The sequence below is a fragment of the Triturus cristatus genome, chromosome 4_2, assembly GCF_964204655.1.
Source record: "Triturus cristatus chromosome 4_2, aTriCri1.1, whole genome shotgun sequence".
Lineage (NCBI taxonomy): Eukaryota > Metazoa > Chordata > Amphibia > Caudata > Salamandridae > Triturus > Triturus cristatus.
The window spans coordinates 815,816,088-815,834,133 of record NC_140586.1 but is presented as its reverse complement, the minus strand read 5'-3'; the positions used below and the strand labels follow the sequence as shown (position 1 = coordinate 815,834,133).

The 18,046-nt window shown below is 42.7% G+C and overlaps 1 protein-coding gene across 6 annotated transcripts in view; it reads left to right on the top strand.

Moving 5' to 3' along the window:
- The window catches only part of MAST2 (microtubule associated serine/threonine kinase 2), a 1,353,759-nt gene that overhangs the window by 1,104,432 nt on the left and 231,281 nt on the right, over positions 1-18,046 (top strand). For all 6 annotated transcript variants that reach the window (XM_085602761.1, XM_085602760.1, XM_085602765.1 and 3 more), the window contains one exon: positions 12,291-12,445. In XM_085602761.1, the coding sequence (XP_085458887.1) occupies positions 12,291-12,445 (155 nt within the window). The remainder of the gene's footprint in view (positions 1-12,290; positions 12,446-18,046) is intronic.

Below are 18,046 nucleotides of genomic sequence, written 5' to 3'. Positions count from 1 at the left end.
CTTCGGGATAGACGTCGAGGAAGACGAACAAGCATACGCTGAATCGGCGAATTCGGAGAATCAAGAACTCCAATGGCAAGATCTCTATGCCGAATAACTTGAGGAGGCTGTGGAATCATATCCTTAGCCACCATCACCCCCAGATGACATTGGCATGTATAATCAGGTGCTTAAAAAGGCTGCAGAAACTTATGGGGTTCAGCTAGAGGAAGAAAAACCTCAGTCCTATTTTTTATTAGAGACCCTGATACCTGCACAATCTAGGAATCAATTCCTACCAATGCTGCCCAGTGTCTTGGACCAAGGGAATGAGGCATTCAGAGAGCCTTCTACATGCAAGGCTATAACACCAAGGGCAGAGAAGAAGTATAAACACCCCTTTAAAGACTCTATATACATCAGGGGATCCGTGCCAGCTGACTCTATCATTGCCTGAACAGCAAGAAAGAGAGCAAATGTACTGACTACAGTGGGACCACCTCCAGGCAAGGAAAGCAAGAGGATGAACCTCATAGGAAGGACGTTGTAGAGAAGTGCAGCTAATCAGTGGCGCATTGCAAATTCAAATGCATTTTTGAACAGGCATGCGTACCAACATTAGGAGGAGGTAGGCGAATTGTTGCAAAAACTACCAGTACAATTCCAGAAAAGAGCTAGCCACCTGGTGGAAGAGGGTACAAACATTGCAAATACATGTTTAAAATCAGCCCTTGATGCTGCTGAAACGTCTAGCAGACACATGATGATTGGCATAACGGAAAGGAGGAACACATGGCTTAGAATCTCAGGCTTCAAGCCAGAAGTGCAAAGCAACATCATTAATTTACCATTCAGTGGAGAACAATTGTTTGGTACTGTAGTTGATGGAAAGCTAAATCAACTAAAAAAGGACAACGAAACAGCAAAAGCCATGGGGGCTCTGCAATTCAGAAGTATGCGTAGAGGCACACCATCAAGAAGACCAGCAGGGAGAGGTACAAACCAACCTGCTACCTCACATCAAGGTTACCAGCAGACATACCAAGCTGGAAACCAGGGCACACAACAGGGACAGCAACAAAGCTGGCAATATCAAGGAAGGGGATCCTTTCGAGGGCGTCCCGTGGCAGAAGTTAGCCCCAAAGAGGAGGACAACAAACCTCTACCAAGTGACGGCACTCACAAGGAGGTACACTCACAAACAACAGCAGGGAGAGTACGCACAAGAAAAGAAACAGTTTCTAACACACAAGAAAACCAGTTTACAGTTCCTTCAACATACCACCCCAGTAGGAGGCAGACTAACATTTTTCCAACAAAAATGGATGGAAATATCTACAGAAAAGTGGATTCGAAACATAATACAGCACAGTAACTGTATAGAGCTAACAAAACAGCATCCACACAGGCAGCCAAAGCAAAGGACACATTCAAAAGAAGAATTATCTCACCCAGTCAAAGAGGTGAAAGAACTTCAGGGAAAACATGCAATAGAACATGAACCGCACAGAGAAAAGAACAATTGAGTATATTCGACATACGTCCTAATTCCCAAGGTGGACGGAACATTAAGGCCAATTTTAGAGCTAAGGTTTCTAAACAAGTTTATAAAAACGCAAAGATTCAAGATGACTACACTATAGGAGGTGTTACCTCGGTTCCAAAGGGGAGATTACATGGCAACTACAGACTTAAAGGATGCGGACCTACACATCCCAATGAACAGAAAACACAAAAGAATGTAAAGATTTGTCGTGGACAAACAACGCTACCAGTTCAAAGTACTTGCTTTCGGTCTAAAATCAGCACCCAGGGTGTTCACAAGGTGCCTGGCAGCAGTAGCAGCACATCTCAGAAGACAAGGAATTCATGTTTACTCCTACTTAGACGACTGGTTAATAAGAGCAGACTCTTACAGTCTATGCAAACTGCATATACAACAAATGATAAAGACACTAGTTCAGCTGGGTTTCTCCATACACTGGGAAAAGTCCTCAATAGAACTGGAACGCAAGAAGGTGTTCTTGGGCTCAGAGATAAACACTGTGTTAGGGAAAGCATTTCCCAGTGAGAAAAGGAGATCTGCTCTATTGAAGGATACTCATCTATACCAGAAGGGGCATCATCTGACAGTGAGGACAGTGGGGAAATTACTAGGAATGATGGTCTCATGCATCCATTTAGTTCCCAATATTCGTCTACACATGAGACCATTTCAAGAATGGCTCCAAACACAGTGGTCACAAGCTACAGGGAGTTGGGTGGATCGAGTGGTTGTCACAGAGTTCATCAGGAGATGGCATGGTGGAACAAAGCAAGCATAGCACAGGGGAGACTTTTCAAACCACCAACTCCAACAGTGACCATAACAAGAGATGTGTCCCAAGTAGGATGGGGAGCACACATGGACAACCTCAAAGTAAGGGGATTGTGGGCACCACAGGAGGCGGTGAAACACATCAATATCCTAGAACTAAAAACTGTGTTCTTAGCCTTAAAAGCCTTTCAGAAAGAGCTATACAGGAAAAGGGTGTTGATACAGACAGACAACACTACAGGAAAGGACAATGTAGAAGCAGACAAACAACATCATACCACGAGTGGGAACTGAACCAAACAGAAGTACAACATTTTTTCAAGAAATGGGGACCACCACAAATAGACCTATTTGTAACACCCCACAATGCAAAATGCCAAAACTTCGCATCCAGGCGACCTTGCAACCAGTCCCTAGGGAATGCGCTATGGATAGACCGGTCAGGGATATTTGAGTACGCTTTTCCCCCAATACCATTATTGAACAAAGTGATCAGCAAATGCAGAATCAGCAAAATGACAATGATTCTCATAGCACCACAGTGGGCAGGGCAAACATGGTTCTCGGAACGAATGGAAATTTCACAAGGAACGATGCACAAACTTCCAAAACGAAAAGATTTGCTAACGATGCAAAACGGGAAAGTGCTTCATCCAGAACCAGAGAGCTTAGGCCCAGCGGCATGGCTCCTGAGAACTTAGAATTCGCACATCTCAAACTACCAGAAAGCACAATTGCTGTTTTAAGAGAAGCTAGGAAAGCAACAACAAGAAAATGTTATACAGCTAAATGGAAAAGGTCTTCAAAGGCGTCTTTCAAGAAAGATTACAAAAGAAAGAACAGTGCTAAAAATACCTCCAACATTTACTACAAAGTAAATTATTTTTTATATCACTGAAAGTACATTTAGCAGCAATTGTAGCATATACCAGAGAAGAAACACGAAAGAGCTTCTTCACCTCACACGTGGTCAAACAGTTCCTAGATGGTGCAAAAAGGATTGCACCACCAAAAATGGTACCAGCACCAACTTGGAATCTGAACATCGTTCTAGCACAAATGATGAGAACCTTTCAAACCACTACACAAAGCAACGCTACAAATGCTTACAATAAAGACAGCATTTTTAGTAGCAATAACATCCTCACGTAGAGTTAGTGAACTGAAGGCACTAACACTACAGGAACCTTACTTCCAAATACATAGTAACAGGATTGCCATGAGGACTGATCCACAATTCATGCCAAATGTGGTATCAAGATTTCACATAAATCAGAGTATACAAATGCCAAGTTTCTTTCAAACTCCAAAGAACAAAGCAGGAAGCGCTTTGCACACACTTGACGCAAGAAGAGCAGTCCTGTATTACATGGAAAGAACTAAAGAATACAGAAAAACAAAAGTTATTTGTATCCTTTGCAAAAGGGTTTCTTGGAAGACTAGTAACCAAGAGCACAATCACAAGATGGATAGCACAAGCCATACAATTGTGCCACAAGCAAACGGGACAAACTTTAGAAGGGGCGCCACAGGCGCATTCAACAAGGAAAAAAAAGGAGCAACAATTGCTTTTCTTGCAAACACACTAATCCAAGACATTTGCATGACTGCAACATGGTCTTCGGTACGCCCTTTCACCAAACATTACTGTGTGGACATCTGAATGAACAAAGAAGCACAAGTAAGACAAAAGGTCTTACAGCATCTGTTTACAAACCAAAGTTCATCTTCCACCTAGCCCCACAAGACTAGCAAACCGCTACAAAGTCTATGACAGCATAGTGAATCCAGAAAAGATTTGCTCTGCAAAATGAATAGTTTCTTACCTGTCGGTGTAGTTTTGCAGCTTCAAGAATTTTCTGTATTCACTAGCGAACCCACCTTCGTCCGCCAAGGAAGAGGACTAGGAGGAAAGAAAAAAAAATAGGAAGAGAAAAAAAGAATCCGAAGATGGCTACCAAAGGTGGGAGCTTCCGTAGGAAGCCTGTCGACATCACAGAAGGGCACCAAATGGTACTACGTTGTCGATGCCCACAAACAGCACAAAAAAAAAAGAAAAGAAATACTACAATTCCGGACCCAACCACTAGATGGCGGAATAATTCACAGCATAGTGAATCCAGAAAATTCTTCAAGCTGCAAAAAAACACCAACAGGTAAGAAACTATTAGTTTTAAATGCTTCACCTAAAGATGGCTCATCTCACACATGTGGTATAAAAATATAATAGGAAGTTTGTGTTTAGTTGTGGATGTTTGTAGTCTTTGGGTTGGCATTTTAGTCTTCACTCACCTCGGTCGACCCTACCTTTTAAATTTAACATAAAACAAGGTATTATTCCTGTTCCAGTTACTAGATGGCATCACCATATACATTGTTTGGAGTTGTAATAGATGTAATCGGCAAAGATGTGAAATTCATATAGCCCGACGCCCGGGACATATTGTTTGGGGTCAAGGGCAACAAGTCTTCATGTGTATTTTGTCCTTGGGACAAGTAGGCACAACCCCCTACAGCACACACCCTTTGGCTGCCAGTTTACAGGACCACATTATTGATCAGGGAAATGCATTCCTGCAGTTAAGGTAATATTTGTGTCCATGTGTTAATGCTGTTCAAACTTGTATTTATGGTTCATTAATGCAAAGCCTTTTTTATTAGGGTGAGCGCTCTAAGTAAATGTTGTAAGCTCAGACAGCGCCACTGACAGTGGTTCCAGTATAAAAATGTGTACACAGGTTTTCAATGTTTAGCAATATGAGGCTATGTATAATGCTCCCAGGATGCCCTTTGATTAGATGCAGATATTTGCAGAAGCTTAAAAGCAAAATTGATGATTCTTTGCTTCAAAATAAAATGTTCACAAAAAAATGCAAAAACATTTCGCTTAACTACTGTGAACTTTTAGGTAGCATTTCTTTGTTGCATCATTTAGTAAACGGTGTAGATGTATGCTAGTATTTCCCAAAAATATTCATAATGGAAAATCAGTGTAACCAGCTTTAATAAGATAATGGGAAACATAAAAATAAACAAGCGTTGGTAAAGCCAGTGGGTCTGAAATTGTAGGTCAGCCGTTTGGTTTTGTCAATGTGTGACTTGTTTTGGCATGGTTTTTTGTACAACCTTACTGGTGTGTGAGCTGCCGGGCCCTCACCATTATAACAAACATTGGCAAAAGCAAAAACCGTTTTTGGTCTCAAAAAGCACACATCACATAGTTCCTGGCCCTGAACAAATCGACTATGTGTCAATATGATCCTTGTGAAAGAAAGAATGCTTTCACACACAGTGAAGCTAGCCAATAGACCGAGAGAGAGACAGAATTTTAATAAACACAAAAGATCATGATTAACGCCAGACGAATTAGGGGCCCAATTATTAAAGTCTCAAAAGTGCAGATATACATATTTCATGAATTCACAAGACTTTACAGAAGTAGGCCAAGAAATAGCATTCCTAGAAAATATTTGTGAACTGCATTTTGGCATAAGCAAATACGCAGGTGTAGATTTGCTTATGCGAAAATCTGAGTGTTTGTAAGGTCACTTTCCCTTCAACCACTTTTTTTCCAACCCTAGAAGAAGTTTTATGTTTGCCATTGTCAGGAGTACATTTCCAACCTTTCTCAGTATGGGGAAAGATTAGAGAAGAGTTGGTGAAAACCCTTAAATCATGCAAGTTAGTAGGTTTGGTCGGACTCAAAAGGGCATTCCAATCCTGGAACTATTGCTTGCCATTAACTTCAGCCCCAGTATATAGATCTGCGGAAACGTGGCTATATAATGGAATTGCTAGTATTCAAACCCTACTATGGACGGTGCCCTGGCATAATCAGAGAGGCTATTTCATAGCATTAATATATATAGAGATTGCTGCCATAATTTGTCGCCACATTACATGGCTCAATAGGGACAAGTGAATTTTGTTATAGGACAAGTAGGTTTATGAACCAACCTGCCCCATGGGCAAGTAGATATTTTATGAAATTCCACATGCCTGTTAATCGCCCAAAGTATTGCTATAGGCATGTAACTATTTTTTCTTACCATTCTAGTTTCACACAAGTGGTGTCAAGAGCAAATAAGCATTCAAGGAAAATTCTGTCTTGTTTGTTAACCAACATCTTGTCAACTTGCACAGTTCTAGGTTTAGGAGTAAAATCATTTATCTTACTTCAAGTGTGGCTGCAACCTTTGGTTATACAGGAAGTTGGGCCTAATGTGTATAAGGGGTCATAGCAAAATGTTGCTCATTTTTGCCATCTTCACGAAGCCCTCATAACATCTTAATTTTGTTTTAATTTAGTTATTAATTTTAGGAAAGAGTTTAGACATTACTCCCATCTCCCTTTTTTTATAATATATACATATGTATATATATTACATCCTTCTGTGTCTCATTGTATATGGAAAATATATGTAGATGGGTTTCTGCTGCTTTCTAGCCCAATACTTAAACATCAGAGTATGTAAATGCGATTAGAGGGAAAATGAACTATAGTAAAAGTGTATGACAAATTATTTTGACATAGGGAAAAAATTAAACATACAGCACAACATACATGGGTTTGTCTGAACATGTAACTATTATTAGAAGCATGTACATATGAATTGGATGTTGACACATATGGATTTATTCTGTGTACATCAATATTTATAAGTATAATTATGAGTGTATGTTATATTCATATGTTACTAGCCGCATAGTTAGATGCAGATGTGTGGGTGGGTGTGTATATATATATATGTGTGTGTGTATGTGTATATATATTTTAAGTATAGCAAAAAAGGCTGAAAAATCTATATATGAGTAAATGTATATGTTTTGCATTACATGCACAGTATATGTCATATTGCATAATAAATACTTCTTATTTACATAACATAAGTTGAGGAGTGTGTATATGGCTTTAGGCCTGTTTTTGTAACAAGACATATGTCACATTATGTAAATGTGAATATAACAAGGTATTAAAATTAATTTAGATATAAATAAAACTCCATATGTCTCTCTCTGTGTAGTGTGTGTGTGTGTGTGTGTGTGTATAGATATAGATATAGATATAGATATATATATATAACACCACATGTACGCTCAGACAAGACAAACCATGCTTCTCACGGTATGAAGAGGAGTTTGTCTTTATACATGTGTCCTGGTACATTGAACTGGGCTTTCTGTACAAGATACATGTGTGTATCAGACCATGTAAATATTGCTGCGTCTACGTACATGTGGGTGTGTGTGTATAGAAGGATCTACGCCTGCTGCTAAGTGCTGTGTACGATAATTTCAGTTATTTGAATAAATAAAATTGCATTCTTTAAGCACAAGATACATGTGCATATCAGACATGTGTAAATCTTGTTGCTTTTAGGTACATATGGGTAAATGCATTTAGAGGGGTTTACTCCAGCCACTAAATATTTACTGTCATGTGAATATTTGTATGTTGAAATTAATTTCAGGTTTGTTAAAAAAACTATTTGCTCACTTGAACCTTTGTCTCATTCCTCCTCTCCCTGACTCACCCCAAAACGTTCTGACTACTATAAACTTTCAAACAAGGGCACGTGAAAGGGAGGCAGAGCGTAGCCTTCTCTGCGGTTGTTGGAAGTTCAGGCGGTGGTTAATGTAGGCGGGTCTTTGGTTGTGTAGAGCCTAGTGTGCTTGGGTCAGCAGCTTTAATTGGCATTTCTTATGTACAGGGAGCCAGTGGAGTTGCTTGAGGTGTGGTGAGATGTGGTTTCATCTCGGAAAGTCGAGGACGAGTTTGGCTGCGACATTCTATATGGTTTGAGGTCTTTGTAGGAGGTATGCAGTGATTCTTATGTAGGGAGCGTTAGCATAGTCCATTTGGGTGGTGATGAGGGCCTGTGTCACGGAGCATCTCGTGTGCAGGGGTAGCCACTTCCATAGAATACGTAGAGTGAGGAAGCAGGCGGAGGAGACAGTGTTCATCTGATTTCATGGTGATCCTGTTCTCAATTATGATTCTGAGGTTTCTGGTGTGGTTGGCGGGTATGGGTTAGGTTCCAGGTCTGCGGACCAGCAGGAGTCGTTCCAGAGGTAGCTGTTGTTGCCAAAGATCAATGTTTTTTTTCCTGTGGCAATTATTTTATTAGCATAAATTAAGTACCAAAAAATAACAGTAAATACAGTCAAATGCAATCCCAGCATGAAAAAAGAAATCCAGCATTTGTAAAGTGCACAGCTACCTCCGGAGAGGTGTCCCGGCGCTGGGGGCCGTCGGGAAGTTTAAGCAAGCTATTGTCGTGGAGAAGTGTGGCTCAATGATTAGAGTGGCAGACCCTGATGCAGAGGTCTAGCTCGGACCAGGGTTCAATTCCCCGCCTCGGCGGGTCTTGGACTCAAAAATTCCACGGACCTGATAATTCTCGCCTCGGTGCCTATTCCAATCATGGAGTCCCACTCTGCAACTCTGGGCAATAGCTTGCTTAATCTCCACAACGGCCCCCACAACGCTAAGGATGCCTGGCCTCCACCTTGGGGGTGCCCAGGAGTGGACGCCTCACAGGGAAAGCCAGGATGGGTTCCACAGCGGTATTCGTACAAGCGCCTTGAGACACTTGCGGGTGAGTAGTGCGCTATACAAGTATCAAATTTAATTTTTTTTGTCCAGAGTCACATGGTACTGGGCTTACCTGCCACCGGCACCAGGGTTCGAACCTTGAGCCCCCATGGATCGTAGTCAGGCGTCCTGGCCTCTGCACCACACCTCTTCCCCATATTGAGATACAAATTTTCATTGCGAGACATGTCCCAATACCAAACAATACTAATATATAAGAAAAGGAGAAAAAGTAGAGGGGTGAGAAAATAAAGCTATAGAAGGAAGAATGGGTAAAAAAGGGTAAAAAAGAAAGAAGAGAGAGAGGACGGAACTACAAAGCAGGTAATAGAGGGCGGGGAGATGGGGTGTTCCGTCTTGTCCGTGTTCAGCGTCAGGCAGTTGTTTTTTGACCAATCAGCAACGCTTGTCATGCATCTGTGGAAGGTGGTCCTGGTGGTGGTAGGGTCATTAGTGAGTGAGAGGATGTTAGGTGTCTTCTATGTTGGATATTCTGCTGAGACGTTGAGATCTGATGATGATGGCCAATGGGGTCATGGATGCGTTGAAGAGAGTAGGACTGAGGGATGAGCCCTGGGGGACACCGCAGACAATATCCTTGGGTTCCCAGGTAAGAGGTGGTAGGCATACCCTCTGTATTCTACTGGTGAGGAACAAAGTGAGTGAGTCATCCCAGATGCCAATCTGGTGGAGGCATTCGGTCAGCGTGGGGTGGGATACAGTGTCTAAGGCTGCCAAGAGGTCGAGGAGGATCAGAGCTGCTGTTTCTCCTCAGTCAAGGATTCAGATGTCACCTGTGACTGCGACCACGGCAATCTTGGTGCTGTGATTGCAGCGGAAGCCCAATTGGGAGGCGTTGAGTAACTGGTTCTGCTCCAGGTGTGTTGTGGGTTGCCTGTTGATAGTCTTTTCCAGTAGCTTGGCTGGGAATGGGAGCACAGAGATTGGCTGGTAGTTCTTGAGTTTGCTGGGGTTGGCGGAGGATTTTTTAAGTACTGATCTGACTACGATGTGTTTACAAGTGTCGAGAAATTCTGCCGTGGTGATTGAGGTGTTTATTGATCAGGATGGTGAGTTTCTGGCCGATCCTTTGGTTTCCGAGGTTAAAGATGTGGTGTGGGCATGGGAGCTCCCCAGTGGATGGGTTTCATGATGGAAGTTGTATCCTTGGTGGAGAGCTTGTTCCAGGTGGTCAGTCTGTGGTGCATGTCGATTGCGGTGAGGGTGTATCGGTCAAGGGAGTCTGTGAGATTAGGTTGGGGTTTGAGGTTTCTGTATAAGATTGCGATCTTGTCATGGAAGAAGTCAATGAGGTTGTCACACAGCTCTTGTGAGGGAGTGATGTTGTTTTTGCTGGCAACCGGGTTAGAGAACTACTTAACTATTTTTCAAAAACTTCCTTGCTGTTGGCACTTGATTTGATGCATGCGGTTAGGGCTGTCTTCTTCGTTGCCCTCAGCAGGCGGTGGTAGAGGTCGAGGGAGGTCTGGAAGGCTGCCTTATCGCTGGAGACCTTGCTAGCACGCCATCTCCTCTCCAGCTGTTTGCTGTTACATTTTGCTGCTCTGAGTTCTTGGGTGTACCAGCTGGCCATTCTGGAGGGTCTTTTGTGATTGTTGCTCTTTAGGGGGGTGATGCTTTTGACGCAGTTGGTGATCCAGGTGTTCGAATTCCCCGTTCAGTTTGGTGGCGGTGACTGAGTTGGAGTTGTTGATGGCGTCGGTCCAGCTGGTCTATGAGATTTTGCTCCAACTGCGGTAGTGGTCGGTCCATGTGAGTTCTGTGACGTGACTGTATTTGACGAGGTTGCTAAAGGTGAAAATAGGGTCCAGTGTGTGTCCTGCGGTGTGCGTGGGGTCACGGACAATTTGGGTCCGTCTGAGGCTGCTCATTCTGTCGGAGGTGGGCGGTATTGTTGTCGGTTGTTGAGGTAGAAGTTCAGGTCGCTGAGGAAGATGTATTCCTTGAAGTCCTGGGCGAGGAGTGCAATGAAGTCTACGATGGTGTTGCAGGAGCGTGGGCCTGCAGGTCGGTATGTGAAGGTGCCTCTGATGGTTGTCTTTTCGTCCTTGTGTAGGTTGAAGTTGTGGTGTTTTATGGTGGTTGTGGTGTTGTTGGTGATCCACTGTATGGTCTCTTTGTGGAAGATGGCTAATCCACCTCCCAGCTTGTTGGTCCATCATTGTAAATAGCTGGAGAAATGTTTGAATAGCCTAGGGCACCGGGTGGGGAGGGCCAACGTACAGCTCAGGAGTAATGTTCTGTTAAATTCACTAGGGATCAGGTCTAGCTTGGGGTGAAGGAGTGAGAACAGCTTTCTCCTTAAGGCAGATGGTTCCCTATGAGGAAGGGGTACAAATATTAATTTTGACTCCCTCATCTTCACTCACCTTGTCCCTTTTGAAAGGAGTGCAGGCACCTTCCCTTTTGTGTTATGGGTGTCCCAAGGGTGCTGCTCTTCATCAGTGTGTACGCATCCTGGCTTGTTTGGGTTTGTATATCTGAGGAAAGTGTCTGGATATATTTCTCCTGAACCTGGTAGCCAGTCCTCTGCTTCTTTGACCTTGTTCTCTTCTCTTAGTTTTGAAAAGTGGCTAAGACTTTGGGTGAACTGAAGTACTTTTCAATGTAACCTTGTTAGGGTTCACTAGTCAGAACCCTCTCCTCTTTCCCACTCACTTTGTTCCAGGTTATGGTGGGAAGTTTGAGCTTGAAAAATGCAAGTTGCACCTCTCTAGCCATTTCACTCCCTCGCTTCAATGCACATTATTTTGACTCGGGACGACTAATTCCTGACCGCTGCAGGTGCTTCATTAAAAACCTAACTCTGGACAGACCCTGATGGGAGGAGATGGTCACTTGCAAGATTCGGATTTATTAAATTGGTTTCAGTTTTAGGTTTGATTACTTTTGAAGTTGGATGTTTTTGCTGGATTGAAGTTTGTTCTTTGAGCGCTTATAATGTCTCCTTCTTGGGAACATATTTTTGAATTTTCACGTAGGTGGTTTGCTGAGGACCACTTGTCACCTTATTGTCACTTAAGATCGCTTTCCCACTAGGCAGATTTTGCAAAGATAGGCTATGGATTCATGTGGGGTTTTGGAGATGAACCACTCTGTGGGGTTATCCATTTGTATTGCCCCATCTAAAATCTGCTCCCAGCACAGTGAGGGTAATTAAGATAATGGTTAACGTCGAAAAAGTAGGTAAAAATATAAATAATACTTTTTTCTTGTTTCAAGCTCTGCTATAGCTAATTTACTACAGAAAGCGTGTAAACAATTTTTCAGCACACAAGTGTTACTAAATTCTCTTAATGCAAAAGCTAACAGTGTTGTTGCTATTCATTTAATCTGTTTTGTGTGCATTCATTTAACTTGTTTCTTTTCTGCCCTTAGTCATCATGCTCGTCCCAGGAGAAACTGCACCAGCTCCCCTACCAACCCACTGCAGATGAGTTACATTTCCTGACGAAGCATTTCAGTACTGAGAATATTACGGATGAGGAGGGCCGGCACTCTCCAGCCATGAGACCCCGGTCGCGCAGCCTCAGGTACATACTGGCCTTCCTGCATTTAACATAAAGTCTCAAGCTTGGTTACGTCAAAATGTTGCTTTGCTGTCTAAGGAGCTCTACCACTGCATGTGTACTCCCCTAATGATGCTGTTTTTCTTGTAAGACCCTGCTGGTAGAGGCACTGCTCATTCCTTGTGGTCTATCTAGGTCTTTGCAAGCTTTTGTGACTGTCCATATTGGATATTCTTGTATGCCTTGTGGCTCGAAAGATTTTCTTGCTAGAAGACCTTGTCACAAGAGGCAGAAATGAATCCCACTAAAGTGGTACAATCCATGCTTAATTTGTAAAACAAATCTGAAGTGAGACCTAGCAATCTACCCTGTCTCCCAGGCATGACTGATATTTTATGTATGTATTTTCATGCGCATGTATGTTTCATTCTTACATTGAGCACCACTCAGAAACCTAGATGTATTTCCCAGTGCACAGCGTACAACACCAAATTTTGGGTAATCTTAAATTGTATTTTAACATTTTATTGATTTTTGACACCGATTAAAAACCAAAACTCATCCACACAGCAACAGGTCTTAGCCCAGTTATTACACTGAGATGCTTCATGCACGTATCTCATGATGAAAGGCCTACAGGCGGCATATTGGGAAGACGGAGTGTAATTTGTACAAATGAGTAATATCTATCGGGTATGGCTCCAAAGCGTTCAGCCAGTCATGCCCATTGTTCTTTCAGTTGAAGTCTTAATTTGTTCTCTATATCACTATTTTGTTAACCAATTTGGGATCAGTTCGAGTTGCATTATCCAGAGTTCTTCCATAGTCATTCATATCTATTTGCCTTGATTCGGATTCTGGTCCTTTTAGTATGCGTTCCCTGGCCGAGATCTGCCCCGACGCCGTCGTATAGCAGTGCATGCATTTCCCTAGGGATCTGGGTGTAGGCCCGATAAGCAATGCTGAAGCTCAAGCCGAACCATAGATTCCACTGCTGTTTGCAGAGCAAGGACCGCTCTGTTCCAGAATACCTGGACCATTCTAGATGAACAAGTCAGTCCCTCAGATTACATAGGGGACAATCTGAAGACATTGTGGGGTAGATTTTATGTGGGCCAACAGGACAGGGATAGATTCTGTGGAAAGTGGGTGAGGAGGAATCAGAGCTTGTTTGAAGCCCTACAAATAAGTCCTTGTTCTTTACCATTCAGACTATGTATTAATAACTCGTCCTGTATTCTATTCAATCAATTTCTGAAATGTTGAGTGTATCAACAAGCAATTCAGAAAGTGCTGAAAAGTGTTTTTGGTTAAACCTCTTCATCCTGTGGCTTTTCGGTACAAACATACAATGTTCATGCCTAAAATAAGAGGCAAAATCAGCCACCAATAATACATTGGTGGGGAATAGAAAAGGAGTAGAAAAGGATGGGTTCGGAAGACAATACAGAGAAAGGACATATAAAGGCAGCATGGGCTGTAGGAGGGATACAGAGGGTAAAAGGGAAGTAGAGAGGAGGTTAATGTAGAGCACAGTGGAACACTGGAGTGAACAGATGAAGGGTGTCTTAAGTATTCGTCTGATAACCAATAATTGCACAATGATGAAGTGTTGCCTGAAGACATTTATGTTAATTCGTTTTGGAAAGAGAGGAAGGAAGGACCTTGTCGGACCTAGACAAAGATAATATTCTGGATGCTAAGTAATTTAGTACCGGACCCCATGCTTCTGGCTCGAAGAGCCAACTCTCTATATTGTTACTGGTGTGAGGATCGTTCTAATGGAGAACCTCAACTTACGAGCGACTACTTGAGAGAACGGAGAAATAGCAAAACCAATGGACTTGGAGGATCTGCCTTTCTCGTTTAGTTCTGCTCCTTTACTTTTGGCCTTTTTATTGCATGCAAGATGATGGGACTGGATCCTGATGCAGGCTGTGCTTTCCCACAGTGCCTTATCTTATGTTGGAACTCGCTGTCAAGCCCGCAGAGACTTCTGCGTGCTCACACTATACACATGTTAGTGTCAGTATTGACACTGGAACCAGGTCTGTGCCCTGGAAGGAGCACAGGGTAATCTGGAAGCTAAAACCGAGTACAGGGTAATGAGTACAGCACCCAACAGGGAAATGGCATTGATCAGACCTCCGGTGGTCTTCTAGCTGCTTCCGCTCTGGTGCACCTGCTGAGAATGCAGTCTTGGAAACCTGCTCCGCCGCCAGCCGTAACAACGTCGTCTTACCTACATCTTTATGTTCTGCTTAAGCAGCATATTTTTATCTTCCACGATTCCCTTTTTGTAGGGGAAGACGGGGTGATTACTTTTGCTTCCGTTTTGGGAGGTCTTCTGTACTGTGCGTTCGTTGTTCTTGTACTTTGGCCATCAGGTGAGTCTGTTGCTTTCGGAATCTCTATACCACACAAAATGAAATGGTAACAAACAGGCGCAAAGAGATTGAACGCTCAGTGGGTAGCATGAAGAAGCAACCTCTGTGGCAAAGGCAGGTGCCCGTCTTCCTGCAGGTTCACTTTCAATTCTGTTTTCTTGCTCTCTGCACATTGCCTCTCCCATTTCACCGGGCAGGAGCGGAACACAATATCTACATTTCTTTGCATTTAATAAATGGTTTGCAGAGATCATGGCTACCCCAGGGGAAAATACTATGGTCAGTGAAATAATTATTGTGATGTGGGAAGAGACTTGGTTAACTTCCCTTGCTGAGCCTCGTGCATGGCGCGGTTGTAATCCCTTCTCCATTCTCTCTTCTTCTCTTAGCTTCTCTCTTCCTGCTCGCCTCTCCCAGAATTCTCCATTCTTTTGTTGCCCCTCTCCCCGTTCGAGCATTGCTCACATATTGACCGGCCCCATTATGGATACCATCGTCCTATATATTGTCTCAGAAGCTATCTATAGCGTTGCAGTCCGTGGTGACGAGATTAGTTTCTTCCGGCACTGTGTGAAAGAACATGCTTCTGGCATCAAGTTCTGAGAAGATTTCCTCTTTTCGGGCGCTTTTAGCTGCTTCTGCACAAAGGTTCTATCACCCGGGTCTCATGGTATGAGGAAGATGCGCACACTGCATTGAAGGCTGACTATGAGGAGAGTGCCATGTCATAGATACATGCAGCTTGTTCTTTCGTTGGAAAAGCGAAGACCTTAAATCTAGGCTACTCAAAAAGACTGAAATCAAGTCTGAACTGTGGGAAACACCTAAAAATGAATGGGACTTCGCCTCTTTGAGTAATCATGAGGGTTCACGTTCATTGGCTCCATTGAAGCTTCAAGTTTGTAACACGTGTGGTGTTTTTCTAGCTCCCAAATCCAAGATCCGGAGGTATACCTAGCTCGGCAGGATACATAGTTGAGAATGCAGTTGAAGCAGTGGTCACAGAATGATCAGTGGGGTAAAGAGGACCAGGTGGTTGGTATATTGGACAGTTTTCTCCTTCTGCAGGCCATCAATTAATGCTTTTTTTCTGTATCTTTGGATTTGCTACACCCTGTTATTGTACATTACCTGCTTACTTTGGATGTTGGCCTTTGGGATCGGGTAAGGTCTGGGATGTCTACTGCAGCTGTTGCAGCATGTATCCTTTTTGATCAAGGCCAGACAGTTGTAATTTGCAAGGGTACAGAATTTCGGAGCCCATAATTCTTACTTTTAGTTCAGATCACTTTTTCACCTTAGATCACTTGTTACATTCCAATTAAAGGCCATCACCGAGGTAGAAATGTGGATGCATTGTCTCTAAATGAGTAATTTTGCAATTTCAAGTTTTATAGCTTTTAAATTAGCAAGTGATTTTTTTTGTATTTATTTTGGGGGTTAGGCGGTAGGGGGTACAGGTGCTTCACGTCCCTTTCCATTCACCAAATTGAATGATTTTTTTCTCCGGATCCCTGATCTTTTGAAACAGTTAAAGTGTAAAAACTGCCACCTTTATTTCGAAATAGCATCTTCAAGCTGCCGTAATTTAAACTAGATAGACTTTCTTTGAATTGTTCTGTCTTTCTTTTGTCTGTGCGTGTCTGGCGACTTTAAGAGGACAGAAGAAACCATGGAATGATCTGGAATTTACTCCCTGGGTTATAGTCTCTTCTTCCTGTTCAATTTTCAAAGATTTCATTTAGTATCGGTGAAACTGGGTCGTTAATCACCCTCAGTTTGTCACTTGCAAGAGATGTGTCAGTCGATGCTCTGACAAGCAGAAAACCAGACTTCTCCGGTGCGCGACTGTCACATTGGATCTCAGAGAGCATAATTTTAAAATATGGGCCTTGAGTGCTGAACGAAGGATATTATATTCATCCTGCCTGAAGATTAGGCAATCTATGCCTGTATCATTTGTTACTGAATGTCCTGATAGCTGCTCATCAGAAACATCTCATCTATCACTGTTCCCCTGCCTATGGTTAAAGTGTCTTTGGACCAGGAGTCTTTTCTCTACATTACTTTGGCCATGACCAGTCTCTCTTCCCTTTCACTTGTGGACTATGAGCCGCCGACACATTTGTTAAAGAAATAGTGGAAATATGGTGAACTCTAAGGGCGGTTTAATTGCCTTACACTTTAAGTGTTTAATGCTTTTCTATGGCACAGTACAAAACCAAACAGACAGGCCCACCACAGCAATGCTTATAGGTTGTCGTAAGACCCATTCCTGAAAGACTGTGTGTGGTGTGAAGTGCTTAAAACGAGATGCTCAGGTCTGGCTGGAGGCAGAGTATGGTATTGCAAAAGGAACGTTGTGTTTTTACCTTTTGGTAAAACTCTTTCTTAGTCCAGTGCCTTGGGCTTGTCTTGTTTGAAGTCTGAGATACTCTTTATTACCACCAGGTAATGGGTACCTCATACAATCTACTTGACAACTAGCGGCGTTCTTCTTCATGGCTGCCATCTTGGATATCTGATGATTCTTCCTTTAGTCTGTAGCAGTGAGGGAGAACTTGGTAGTCTCAAGGATGCCTTTGTCCGAACTTCTTTGCAACCTTGCAGTGAACTTACTATCACTGTTGAGACAAAACAGGGCTCCTGAGCCTCCTTGGTTTGCCTGCGGTAACGAGGGGGAAAGGCGAGGCCAAAGAACTTTCAGAAAATCTGCGAGCGATGAAATGTGATGCATCTCTCACTGTCATTGGAGGTAACAAGATCCTACTGCGGCTTTACGTAGAATTCTGTTCAAAGCAGTGACCGTCTGCTTGGCATAGACTACATGCAGCCTTGACCTTGCCACCTAAAGTCTAAAATGTGTCGGGGAAACTGCATGACTTGTCCTTCTCACCCTAAAAAGTTAACATGACAACAACATTTTTGTTCTCAAATGGACGTTCTTGATTTGGGGCTTTTCATAGGAGTGCACGGATATATAAACTGCTTCCTTTATCAAATAAAGTTAATGCCACACCCAGTGCACTAAAAATAAATATTCTCTATATTTTTTTAGTTATTTGTTTTCTTTTATTCTAACCAGACTCTATCATCCTATACAGAAGTCATTAGTTCACACAAGGTTAAAAAACCGAGAAGTGCATACAAAGGTATCAATTATTTACAGCATGCAGAAGGCGACTGCATCTTGGGTTCAGACAGAAAATCATATATAAAGGGAATTAACAAGTCAGAA